Source organism: Staurois parvus, unplaced genomic scaffold (assembly GCF_062004578.1).
Source record: "Staurois parvus isolate SC_StPar_1 unplaced genomic scaffold, SC_StPar_1.0 ptg000081l, whole genome shotgun sequence".
Taxonomy (NCBI): Eukaryota; Metazoa; Chordata; class Amphibia; order Anura; family Ranidae; genus Staurois; species Staurois parvus.
In genome coordinates, this window is record NW_028317877.1 from 505,843 (window position 1) to 520,105 (window position 14,263).

The 14,263-nt window shown below is 41.8% G+C and overlaps 1 protein-coding gene across 7 annotated transcripts in view; it reads right to left on the reverse strand.

Annotated features, from left to right (window-relative positions):
- FAM120B (family with sequence similarity 120 member B) overlaps positions 1-14,263 on the reverse strand; it is a 160,275-nt gene that overhangs the window by 100,170 nt on the left and 45,842 nt on the right. For all 7 annotated transcript variants that reach the window (XM_089669691.1, XM_089669689.1, XM_089669690.1 and 4 more), the window contains exon 5: positions 2,439-2,611. In XM_089669691.1, coding sequence (XP_089525817.1) covers positions 2,439-2,611 — 173 coding nt within the window. The remainder of the gene's footprint in view (positions 1-2,438; positions 2,612-14,263) is intronic.

Below are 14,263 nucleotides of genomic sequence, written 5' to 3' on the forward strand. Positions count from 1 at the left end.
TCAGGTTCCTACACATGCACATTTTTAGGAATTGCCAGCATATACCAGTGTGCGGCTGCCTACAGCCATTGATTTCTGTGGGTGACTGTCCACAACAACTGTGGTTGGGAAATATTCCAAAATTTTGTGTCCCGGGTTCCAGTCCCGGGTGCCTGTATGCATGAGGCCCAAAGTGCCAATCAGGTATGCTGCAGTGCTCACATGCTAACAAGCTAAATGCTGATAAAAAGAGAAAGCAGTGTGACAGAGTGATGAATTCATCTGTTGCTTCTCCTTCACAGGCTGGGTGCAGGGACAAGTCCTAGATGTATTACTTAACTACAACAGATAACCTCAGGTATCCAGGTTGACTGTGTTGTCTGACAGATGCGTAAATCTCAGGAGTTAATGGGCAGAAATATAAATCCTTTGACAGGTAAAACAGCTCAAATATACGTATTCCATCTATGCATTGACCTGTCTGTCTTAATGTCAGCTTTTAAGCAGATTGGTTACTTGGCTCCGTGGAATTCTGCAAGTCTGCAATGTATCAATGATACAATGTTAATGAAAATACAGACCCTAAGGCTAGGTTCACACTAGTATGTAGTGTGGTTTGGTTACATTTTAGATGCAGCTTACATATTCCATGGGGCCAAAATTGCTTTGGAACTGCACCAAAGTAGCAGAGGACCATTCTCCAAAATCATGCGTTGCATTGAGGTTAACGGGCACCGATGAAACCAATGTGATGTCCATTGCCATGTGATTCTGTATGACTGAAATCGCATCTGAAATCACACTAATGTGAACTGGGCCTAAATCAAAACCTGCGTAATAAGTAGCAGGATATTTAAAGAGGTATTCCAGTTAAAATATATAATAACTACTACTTTTATCTTATGCATTATTGCAATTGCTGATTGTCTGCTTAGAGACAATAGTCTAATCCAGGGGTAGGCAACTTTGAGAGGTGGAGATCTACCTGAACAACATGAGAGAGATCAAAGATCATCAGGGTTTAGCGCCATTTAAAAAAAAAAAAAAAAAAAAGACAACTAGCAAGGTCGAACTAAATAGTAAGGAAAATGTAGAAAAATATAATAAAACAAATGTCATTGTAAAAATACAAACTTAGCCTACCTTAAAAATGTACAGTGTCAGTCAGTAGGGCAGTGGATGGTGTCAATCAGTAGAGCAGCGAACAGTGTCAGTCAGCAGGGCAGTGGAAAGTGTCCGTAGTACAAAGGTTGGTGTCAGTAAGCAGAGCAGTGGATATTGTTAGTAGGGCAGAGGTTGGTGTCAGTAGGGCAGTGTATGGTGTCAGTAGTTTTTATTTTTACCATTTTTTATTATTTTTCCAATTTTTTTTTTAGGAGCCCAGTTGGAAGGGGAACACATGGGGGAGGAGCTGGGCAGAAGAAAAGGAGGAACAAGGACGGGAGGGGCAGCGGGGGATGTGTTCGCTAGAACCGATCCCCTGGATTTAACTTTCTCAGCAGCTGTACACTAGCGGGAGGGCGAGGAGAAGATGCTATCCTTCAGCTGCTCCAGGAGGACAATAAAGGGGATCGTTGGAAGGCAGGTGTTTTAACAATCTGAATTCCCAGCAAATGGCTGGGGATTGGGATTTTTCTGCCCCCCCCCCACCATTGTGCACTAAGGTGACTGCCTAAGCCTTAGGGCACCAGGGTAGAGGGGGGGGGGGGTGGAAATATCCCAATCCCCAGCCACTTGCTGGGAAGGAGCTGGCCAAATTAACTTTTCATATTAATAAGCTGGTAATTGGTTGCTAGGATCAACCCAGCAACCAATCACCTGCGGGTTAATATGAAAAGTTAATTTGACCAGCTCCTCCTCCCGCCCTCTGTCTGTGAGCTATGTTGCCTTCCGCTCTCCGCTGTGCACTGAGGATGACAGCAGTGGAGGAGGCTGGGGGAAGGGGGGAGAGGGACCTGTTTGTGGTCTACCTGTCACCTGCCTGCGGTCGTCACGCAGACCATGATCGACGGGTTGCTGACACCCGGTCTAATCCATACAATCAGCAATCCTCCTGTGCTCTTTTGACAACAGTGTACCTATGCAGCTAAATGTGGCTGCTTACAGGCACAACCTGGAAATGTTGTCTGTGTAGGCATTGCACTACAGTTTTGACCAGCCTCACCCACCTGCCCGTCCTGGCTGGCTCTGCCCCAGGCCTGCCCCCCACCCTGCCCCAGAGTCATCTATGATATTGTAGGCATTCTCATTCTGCACAAGTGTCCTCATTCATGAGAGTTTCAAGAGGAATGTGTTTCAGCTCCTCCTAGACTTGCCTTGCCTTGCAGGAGGGAAGGAGAGCTGTAAGCATGCCTCTATAGAAGCATTTTTTACACATTTTACTCATATCAATGTAGTTGTATGCTGTAAGTGGTTGCTTGAAGTTAAGTGAAAGCAAGCCTTTACTTCCACTTTATTACCTGCACTGCAAGATATATCAGGAGACAGCAGGTAGCAGCAAGGTGGGTCTCCAGGCCTCTGAGTTCCTCTGTCCATCTTTCTACATGAAAACAAGCCATGCATGTAAAGTAGCATCTTCTCTGAATGTCAGGATCTTTAGACAGCCAGAGACTTCTTGCAGTTGGTGTTCCACCTACATAAAAAAAGTGCATAGTTTATTGTAGTACATAGATGCTTTCTTCATGTTCACCTAATATCTATATGAAAATAAATGATTTGCTATGCTTTTGTTATTGTCTCATAAATAACAGTTTCAGAATATTCATTTGAAAAAAGTAAATATTGCATTAGTGTGGAATTGTTATGTTTCTACAAGAAATATACATTTGACTATTTAGATACAAGATTTTTGTTGTCTATTTTATCACCGCCTCAAAAAGCTCCTTTCCTTTCTCTTCTCTGTAGACACCTGACAGAAATTCACAAATAACACCAGCCTAAAGCTAGTGGTATTCTTAGGCGCAAAATTCCATGTGATAATCATATTCATGCATTACGTTTAGCAGATTAACACAAAAAAAGGATATAAATGAGGCCATTAAAAAAGGGAAACAACACATGACAAAATCAAGGCCTCATGCATTATGTTTTGAGTAAAGAATTAAAAGGCTTTGTGTTTGATATTATCATGGTTACTTGGGAGCTGGAAGACAACATGTGCTTATTAGCAATGGTTCAGGCACTATACAAGACCTCAGGGGTTCTCTCACCTCTGACTTTTAGCTCCAAGCATCATCCTCTAACTAAAGCTAAATAAATGGATAAATAAATGAAGCTACATAAATCTAAAGCTAAATAAATACAAATATTACACAAGTATATCTAAAAAAGTTTAAAAAATTAAAGCTAAGCTCCACTCAAGCAGTTAAATACATGGATGAAGAGGAGAGCTGTTTTTTGTTAAAAGGATTTGGTTTTCTATTCATCCAGTGCTGGACATTTGCCGCACAGCCCTGTCTAGCAGGAGATGGGACCTGATCTTTCTTTGCTGCATTTTCACTTTCACATACAGGTCTCCACTACCATCCTGTGATTAGACAGTGATAGGAGAAGCAGGACACTGGTGGTGGTCATCACTCTGCTTCTTCTTCTAGTCAGCAGCACACCAGATTGGCTCTTGAGCTGCTTCTTCCTCCCCCTCTCTTAAATCTGTTATACAGAATGTACAGTAGACTGAAAAAGGTTGAGATCACATTTTTTGGAAGAGGAGATCCACACTTACATTGTATGATGTTTCTTCTTTTTTCAAATATCCTCTTTTGTTCTCTAGTTGTTCAACAAGCCGCTGGCCCCCCTGCCTTTTTCTGGTTCTGTCCTGAGCTAACCAATTGCCAAAGACTGCTAAGGTGACACCTGTATATGCATGCTCCTGGCCGATGCTGTGTGCACGGGCCTGCTGCTTCCTCCTCCCAACTCTTAGCAATTTGACTGACAGGAGCAAGAGCTTATAGCTTCACTTCCTTCAGTACCCTCCTCTACAACCTGGAAGATTGGAAAGTATCTTCCTGGACGTATCTTCCTGGATCAACCTGGACGTATTGCGGCATATCTGCCTTAAAGTGTAACTAAGCACATACAGTTAAATTTACATTGTCCCTTCTCTTTCTGTATATGAATGATGGCACTGTAATTATTTTATTTTAAACAAAAAAAAATCTAAGTACCTTTTTCCTAATAAACATATAGCTGTCACATGACCCAGCTCTTTCGCAGCCTGCCTGCAGGTAACATAACTAGGAGAAGCTTCTAGCTCTCTGCTGCTGGTCACATGTTCAAAAAAAAAATAAAATAAAATCAGCCACTGGGATACAGAGTAAAAATAAATAATATCAACAAATTTTTGTAACCGCTGACTCGCTGTCATGTAGCAGATATACTGCTACAGGGTGGCATGGGTGTGCAAAATCACGCATATATACGTGATTTCGCATTTCCGAGTAGGGGGGGTGCATGCGAGCCGCGCGCACGCCCTAAGCACGCCGCCATTCGCGGACGCCGATATCAATCACCGGGTCCCGGCCAGTGATTACCGACAATCACCGATGGGGAGGAAGACTGTTTTGTTTACAAACAGTCTTCCTCCCTGCCAGCTCGGGCACACTGCTCGGGATGGCTGTGCACAGCACAGCCATCTCAATCACTGTTCTTACAGTGAAGCACACCCCCCTAGTAAAACACTCCCTGCACACAGTTAACCCTTTGATCGCCCCTCACATTAACCCCTTCCGGCCCAGTGTCATTAATACAATGTCAGTGCTGTTTTTTAGCAATGACCACTGTATTGGTGTCACTGGGGATGTCAGTGACACCAAGTTAGTTTCCCACCAGTGTAAGAATGTCCGCTGCAGTACTGCAGTCCTGCTAAAAGTCGCTGATCGCTGCCATTACTAGTAGGGGGGAAAAAAAATCCCAGTATCTATACCACTATTGTAAATGCTATAACTTTCACATAAACCAATTAATGTAAACGTATTGGGATTTTTTTTTAGCAAAGACATGCAGCAGAATACATTTTGGCCTAAATTTATGATGAAATTTTATTTTTTTACTGGACTAGTTTATTAGCAAAAAGTCCAAAATATTGTTTTTATTCTCAAAATTGTTGGTCTTTTTTTGCTTATAGCGCAAAAAATAAAAAACGCATAGGCACTCAAATACCACCAAAAGATAGCTCAATTCATAGGAAAAAAAAAGGACGTACATTTCATCTGGGTGCAGCATTGCATGACCGCACAATTGTCAGTTAAAATAACGTAGTGACATAATGCAAAAAATGGCCTGGTCAGGAAGGGGGGTAAATCCTCTGAAGAGCAAGTGGTTAAAATCGTCACACAAATATTTGAAATCAAATCATTATTATTTTTAGCAATAAGATGGTGTGGGCTGGATTTCTGCAAGTCTTAGGCCCCTCCAACCTGTGCCTTAGAATTACAGGGAGGTGAAGCCTCATTCAATCAAGATGTAATGTCCCACCCACATCATGTTCAGCTGTTTAGTGGGCACTCTATAGTCACATGGCTGCGATGTGAAAGGGAGGAAATATTCAGCATAGTAACGTAATGTTCAGTGAGCATGTGCAGTAGCTGCCAACACTGCTCTGCAAAATCTCAAACTGCAGTGGGGACATGGACATAAGGCAGAGACAAAGAACAGCAGGATCAACCAGGTCTGAGTATGAACAGCATGTAATACAGCATTTGATTGTTTTTTATGATGTAGGTTTAATGACACTTTAAGTTCAACTTTAAGGATTTATGTTCAAGTTTTAAATAAATCCTATGGTGACTTTTTTTTTACCCTGAAATTAGCAAACGTAAATGCCAAGGGCAATACTTACCTTCCCTATCCGTTCCCTTATGGCCAATTGTTTTGTAAAACACTTAAATAATTAAAACCGTAATACAACATAAGTCTGTGAAACCATTTTACTGCTGGTTTTTGGACTAATGTCTAATACTACCTACAAACAACCATTTCTATTAAGGTGGCAGGTGCTGTCAAGGCACTGAAAGACAGGAGAGAAAGATATACAAACATTTCTATATACATATTAGGCCAAAGTATGTCACCTTTCTTAAATGCTTCCCTAACAATAGGACATCATACCTGCTAGAAAACTTACCCTACTTTTAAGACAGGTTAAATATAGGTGTTTATTTATTTTTGCGTCTAGAATACCTTGTGTCAGCTCAATTTCATTCATGGGACAGGCTTGGGCCAAACGTCTGCCCAGGGATAACACTGAACTTGTGCAAGGCTCGTGCTTCTAAGGAATGCAAAGTACATTTTAGAAGATACAAAGCTTTGTACTCACAGGGACTAGAACATATCACTCAGGAAAAGAAATGAAGGATCATTGCTGACAATGACCCTATGACAGTGAACGTCAAGCATTTATAAAAAGAGATTTATTTCCAGACCACGCAAGTCATTGACTTCCTGCCCTAGAAGACAATAAGTACTAACAAATAAAACTCAAAAAGATAATAATAGGACGCTTTATACTTGCTGTGCCTTAAAGCTCACTTTGTCTAGTCATTGTGGGGATCAAGCTTTAAGTTGAATTATGCAATGAAAAGGACATCGCTGTTAAAATGGAACTTTAGCCTCTTCACCTACTTTGAAATAATTTGTTTATATCAACTGCACTGCACATGGGGGTTTCTCATATAGGTGAGAATGTGAATGACAGACCCTCTGCTGCCTGCAGCCTCCTGAGATACTTATGTCACGCATCCACATCTTATGTATGGCATGGTATGGCATGTCATCAGCTGGCCAACTGTCTCTTCCATTTTCTCACAGACGGCCCCTGATGACAGGTCAAGTCACATACCCATCACTGGGGGAGGGGGTGCGACTGCTAGAACTTTAGGAAGACACAACCAGCTCCTTAAGACAAGAAATAAAGAGAGTGGTACAGCAGGACCATTGATCGACTTGGGTACAACTAGCCTGTCAGGTTTACAGTTGATTATTCCCTACGGCTATAGCCACTAGCAGTAATCATTGTGTTCTGTGTTCTTTATCCTCCTGATCCAGCAATTCGCTTCCTCACATAGATTCACACAGGTAAGCCTTACTTTGATTCCAATCAAGGTTCTTTTTAACTTAAGCCCTGATGAATTGGGAGTTTTTTCTGACCCCTGAAACATGTTGGCTGCTATTTTAGTTTATCCAGTTTGGCTCCAGAGCAATTATTTTTATTTTTCGCATACATGTAAAAATCTTAAATTTTGGCAACAAAATTACTTAATAATAATAGTAGTAAGCAAACTTAAAATAAGTAAATAAACAAAAATATAAAGTCCCATACACCTAAAGTCCAAAGTAAAGTTCAAATGTCCAAAAAGATCTTTGTAAGTGATTTCCCAGTTACTCTTTATCCCCGGATCAGATTGGTGATATACTCCAGAAAATCTTCAAATACCTCAAAGAAAAAAATCTCAACATAGTATATTACCCCAGATATTAAAATAAAGTGCCACACGTGTCACATGCAGATACAAAACAAAAACAAAAAGTGCCACAGCAATCGTGAAATCTCAGGGCTAATGATTCAATTAGTAACTCCACTGCACACAATATAAAAAGTGCATAATTACCCCAACATAGATAAAATCAGCATAGAATCCATAGTATAGATGAGAATGCCTCCAAACATAGTTCTATTATCTTCTCCAGCCATTGCCCATAGACCTCATAAACAGACCAGGGATCAGTATGTGTATCAAAAGATAAACTTATTTTATTGTAGCAACTTACATTGAAATTTGATGAGAACAGCTTCCAAGTAGTGAAATAGTCCAAAAAGAACCCACTCCTTAGCGGTAACTCTTTTTCCAAAAACCCCTTATCACTCAGAAGGAGAGCCAGGCAAACGTGGAAGTCTCCAGGGTTGGAACAACCGCGTGTTCCAGAACCCAAAATGGCCGCCACAGCACTTCCGGAAAAAAAACGTCAATACGTCACGTGCCCCGGACGCGTTTCGTCACATCCGGACTTTTTCAACAGGGATCCCTAGGAGCTCTTGTTCAAGAATTATTGTTCTCACGCTGACGTTTACGGCGATATGTCACACATGTGGTGCAGCTGCGGTTTACAAACGTGTGCACACCCTGGGCTTGCGTTTGCGCAGGTGTGCAAGGCAACGGGGGTTATAGCAATTTTGCTTTCTAATTCTAATATATTATATTAGAATTTTATTTTTTAAATACTTTTTCTTTAATGTATTTATTTTTACTTGATTGCTATCACAAGGGGTTAATAAACCCCTATGTCATAGCATTGGGTAGGTGACAGGCACTCTTTATGGAGACATTGGAAGCCTTATAGACCCCAATGTCTCTTCTGCCCTTCACACCATCTAACCAAGCACAGATCGGCTTGGTTAGATGTGTCCCCTGGCTGTACCGACCAGAAAATGGTGCATCTGAAACCAAAAAGTGACAGCACTTCCTGTTTCATTGTTTGCATGTGAGATCAAGGCATGGATTTACCTCGGTCTCACGGCACTCTTCCTCCCCTAGCTGGCAGTTGTATTCCCGAGCTTTGGTAAGAGTGGGAGAGCCCAGGATCCATGGGAGGAGGGGGGCCACCAGCGGGAAACGGGAGGCAACACGCTGTCGTCTCTGTGAAAGTGATTGGTAGCTATGGAGCTGCAACATCACTTTCACTTTCAAGCTGGGAGGCGGTGAAACAACACCCGCACAGGCTGATGGTTGCTACTGCAGCCATCAGCTTGTGATTAAAGCTTCACTTTTTGGATGTACGTAGCAGGGGCGGACTGACAACTCATGGGCCCCCCCGGGCAATAGAGGATCATGGGGCCCGTGTCCTTGCCCAAACTCAAAAAAGCCTATGAAAAAGGTACCAGGGGCATCTCATGGGGCCCCCTACTGACCCCGGGCCCTCGGGCAGTGCCTGAGTTTCCAAATGGTCAGTCCGCCCCTGGTACGTAGTATTGGTTAAACCAATAAATTCATTTGGACTCTTTTATTCTTTGGTCTGGCATTCCTTCCGTTAGTGCATGTTTTTTTTTTTTTTTCTAGTAACTTGCCTGATACCCACAAGAGTTTAGTCCTGTCTGCTGTGAGCTGCCTAACTTGAGTCAGTTGGCTTTCTGTTTTTGTCCTCTCATTCTTTGTATGACCTCACATCAAAGTCCGAGCACCTCTTGGATGTTTTTTTCTTCATACGAAATAAAGATGGCTGCATAGGATTTGGTGTGCAGCAGATTACTATAGCATACTATTGGGTTTGCTGGGCATGTATGTTTTTGAATGTTTGTGAATAACTCAATGAAAAAAGTAAGAATAATAAAAGAAAAAACCCAGTAGTGAAGTTTAAGGTAGAGCAATTGCAGAAGGATGGCGCAAAGCTTCTACATCGTGAGAAAAGTATAGGGGCTTCCATCTATTACCTCTCCTCTGAGAAAGTTAGTTCCCCGGCTGTCATACTGATTTGTTTGCAATGCTGTCTGAGTCTTCGACCCAGAACAAGTGTAAGGTCTTGGGGGACAGAAATGTTCACAAGCCATGGCAAAAATTATCCCCCCATCGGGTTGGGTGCCTGGTAGTGTTGGCAAACGCAACCCACTCTAGGGGATTCACTGCAACTGCCCTGCAACTGTAATGCATGTGGTTGAAGTGTGTTGGTTCACTCCATTTACGGGTTAAAAAAAATATCAGAAGCCTGTGAAAAGTGATCTGAACACGGATAGCTATTCAGAGGTATGGCAATTTGCAGCACATCTTAGCCCAAATGTCATTCACATATTGTTTATATCTAGTTTAAGTTGATTAAGGAAATTGCTTCTGTAAATATCACTTTTGTGTGCCTTCAGCTAGCTGTACACAAAATATAACATAAAAGAATGAAAATACCTTGCACCTGCCATTGTTTAGAGGCAAAATCTATAGTATTTAATTCACATAGCATCAGTAATTACTTTTTTTTATCTAAAATTTTCAGTACCAGCCTATTCAATGCCTTAAGCTTCCTAAGCAACAGCAGGGAGGAGATGTCAATTATCAGGCAAGTGTAAGGAAGTGCAGCTGGTCAGACCCATGCCTGACCTAACTGATGTAGGAACGTTAAGGGGGCAGTCTGGAGACTGGTCTTGGTAGCAGGTGGACAGAAGAAAAATAGAAAGACCTTTAGTCTTTGGTCACATTATACTGGACTGTTGTAACAACCGGAATAAGCTTTTATTACAAAAAAAATACAGCATAACAACATTACTATCAATTTCGGGTAATATGGCACTTGTTCTTTAGAAAATTTTAAATTTAATTGTGGCTGTAGATCCACTATAATTAAAATGTGCGTATGAAAAAAAAATGTATTGTTTTTTTTTTTTGTTTTTTTTTTTAATTTCACTACTGTTTGTGTCCTTTCTGTGGAGAATTACCCTCTGTCTGCCATAGTGACCATGGTCAGTAGGAGAGAAAGTGATGAGAAATCCAAAATTTTAGAGTGGTCACCAGAGCAGAAGATGAAGGGAAATCTTCCCATGTTCTGGAGACAACTGCCTGAAGTGAGATTTCCCTTCACAGCTTTATTGCTGTTTCTCCTGGACAGGCTGTGAATGGAGATTTCCCCAAGAGGACACAGTTCACAAAACAATAATCTAACAGGAGTTTTACACCTTCCCCGCTCTATTCAAAACCAAAAATAAAAATGTTGGCTACACATATACTCTAAACATAGAAATTAAAGAGCATTCTTGTATCTGAGGAGCAAATCACAGTATGCTCAGGATTTAGTCTTGCAGGTCTATAGTTTTTCAAGGTCCATGAGTTGATTTAGCTGTAGTTCATACTACAGCTTCCTTCAGCAAAACCTAAGATGATACACAGACAGATGTGGAGAGGAAGATGTAAACTAGACATAGTCAATGGTAAGCAAAGTGTAGCTGATTTACTGAGTCAAGCATGTCTACTTTGCAAGAGGATTTGGGGGTTTTCACTGAGCTTTGTGAATGAGGTGCAACTGTGCTTCATCTGCAGGTAATCCTTTTTTTTTTTCCAGAATTTCTTAGCATGTGATTGGGTATCTTTTGCAATGTACATTTTCAGTACAGTTACTAAGACTAGCAGTACACATATAATTTTCACCCCTATGGGCAGAACAAGAGCAGTCTAATAGATTCATCCATCCATGCTAAACTGCATAGACGGAGGAGTCTCCCCTGCCAGCTATTGTATTCAGACAGTCAACACCTGCATCTGTGTGCGTGACCAAACAGTGACTGCATCTGTTTGACTGAAACTGGATGAAAATCAAGCCATGTATGGTGGGCTAAAAGCTAATGTTTAGTGATTTCTTTTTTAAAGGATAAGTTCACCTTTTATAACATGCTACACCCATATTCAGGTAACATGTTATAAATGCACCGTCCCACGCTTCCCAGCTTTGACAGCTAGTATGGGGAGAGCAGATCTGAAAAAGTCCTCTGTGAATGAGAAACTACAAGTCCCAACAGCCTTAGCGGCTGTTGGCTTGTAGTTCTCAATGAACTACCACGGTGCTGTGGAGCGCCATGGTAGTTAATTGATTTTCCTGTCAGTATATCTGCTTGCTCGTATATCCTGTATGGGCAAGCAGATATGCTGACAGATCTGCAGGAGACCTGCATTGCACCAGTGATCTGCTGATTGCTGGTGCAATGGTTTCCAGGCTCTGCAACCAAGAATAACAAATGCACATTTTTTTACCTGCAAAAAAACGTGCATCTATTATTTTTGGTAAAAAGGTAAACATATCCTTTAAATCAGCACCAGGGATGGTACTAACATGTATGATGAGTGTTTTGTGTGCTGGTGGCTGCTCTGTTCATTGAAATATTCCATCCCTTGACCCCCTGTCTACGGCTAACTTACTTTGGCTTAGACCAATTGATCGCCGTCCAATAACGAACCCTAATTAACCCGAATTAAGACTCGCCATCATCTCCAATCACTGCATAACCCCTTACTCTCCTTTCTTAAAAACCCAGCTTTCCCCCCAGCATGGTCATCACCACACTCATTCAATCTCTGGACCTCTGCTAACCTACTTCGCACGCATTTTTCCTACTGAGGAACAAATTCAAATCCTTCACTTCATTACAAGACGAATATAGCCTCCCACCCTCTGAAATATTCCGATATTTACAACTACAACACTTTTATAGCCCCTACACTAACATACCCAATCAAACTAATACTATGTCTCCTTTTGAACGGGCTTGCTATAAAGATCCCCACAGGCGCGGCCTCATCTCCAGCCTGTACTCCCTCATCACAAATTCGACCGCCGCACCCCCCCCCCTTCATACACCCTCAAATGGGAAACAGACCTGAACAGGCAATTACATTCATCTGATTGGGACCATATTTGGACCAACACAAAATCATCTACGCAGAACGTTGTAGCCTTGGAAACTAATTATAAAGTTCTGACTCGTTGGTACTTGGTCCCTGCGAGAATCGCAAAATATACGCCTAACTACTCCCCCGACTGTTTTAGAGGCTGTGCAGTTCCGGGTACACACTATCATATCTGGTGGAACTGCCCGATAGCCCATAGTTTCTGGACTGGTGTTTATGCTATGTTATCCAAACTTTGTGCAAACTTGCTTCAACCTGATCCAACAACAGCTCTTCTTAATCTACGCCCTCCTAACGTAACTTCGCCACAATTCAAACTGCAAATAACCACAGCAGCCAAACAGGTCATTGCAAAATCCTGGAAAACCCCCACCTTAAGCATTGCTGCTGTCAAAATCAGAGTAACGCAAGCCATGGTACATGCAAAGGTTGAAGCCACAATTCTCGATACAATCCCTAAGTTCCTGAATGTCTGGAATCCCTGGGTAGAGTGTTTCCTCCCGCAAAATTTTGATGAATCCCTCCTTCTACCCTGATACACAAGCAACAAATCTTCCGCTTTTTCCTGATACCATCCCTAGCCAGGCAAACAACCTAATTTCACTCTTCTCCACAAATCATGGAGCCACCTTCCTCACCATCCCTTCTTCCTCCCTCCCTTTTCCTTGGTCATCCCCTGTCTCCCCCTAACTCCCCACGTAGCTCTGGAGAGTCTTTATCCCCACTGAACAAACTCTTTTTGACATGTTATTACCTATTGCTACTATATTTCTTCCTTTACCCCCCCCCCCTTTTTTTTCCTCTTTTTCTTCTTATTAATATATTTAACAACATAAGTTATACTACATTGTTACCTTGACTCTTTCTCTCCCTCTTTATTTGAAGACAGTAATACTGTACATACATTTCCCCGATATTCTGTTGTCAATATGCTGTCTATTGCCTACAATTATTGTCTTTACCCTTACCTTTTGATACCAATAAAAAGTTTGAACAAGAAATAGTCCATCCTCTGCCCCCCAGATACTATGCCTGTCCTTTTCAGTCACTGCTCCATTCATAGATGCTCTATGAGTGGAGGAGGTGGGCTTTTCATTCATCTGTCCATCCTCCATTCATAGAGCGATTTTTACTGTAAATAGTACAGCTTCTATAGAAGGAGCAGGGGGGGGGGGGGGCAGAAAGTGCAGGCATAGTTTTGACAAGAGCATGTGACAAATGGAGCTGCTCATATTAACCCCCTACAGCACTGATAGATTACAGCTGTGTGAGTATCCAAGAGGCAGAGGACTGACGATTTCAGCAAACAGAGCAGCCACCAGCACATCGGGCACTCAACATTCATGTAAATACTTGTCCCTGGTACTCATTTAAAAAAAATAAATCACTACACTACTTTATTAAGGTAAGTGAAAATTCCCTTGCATAGTGAACAAATTCTACTTATTTAACAAACCAGCCACAATTTGTCTAGTTTGGCTCCCAGCTTTCTTTCCTATGTGGCAGGCAGCTAGCTGGGAGCAGGTCGATTTCAGAACAGAGACACAGTCTGAGTCAAACAGGTTTGATAGAGCGAAATAAGAGTTGGTCTGGCAGGGCTGTTTGAGTGACCAGGCAGCAAGAGACACAGCCAGGAGACTGAGCATTGAGTTTTTCCTGTATTGTGCTGAATATACCCCTCTGTGAGAAAATTGCTCACAGTATTATCTGTGTTCTGAGCAAATATAAATGGGCAAGAAATCTTGGGGAGCCCAATGTAAAAATGTGTAATGCATCAGCCATTTTTTTTTAGTTTGGAGCAAAGAGGACAAAGCACACAACATCAGGCAGATTTGTACTGTTATTTGTATCCACATTGATTATATTTTTCTCTCATATCTTGTTTGGTGACCAAAAAGGAAGTGAAAAGACTC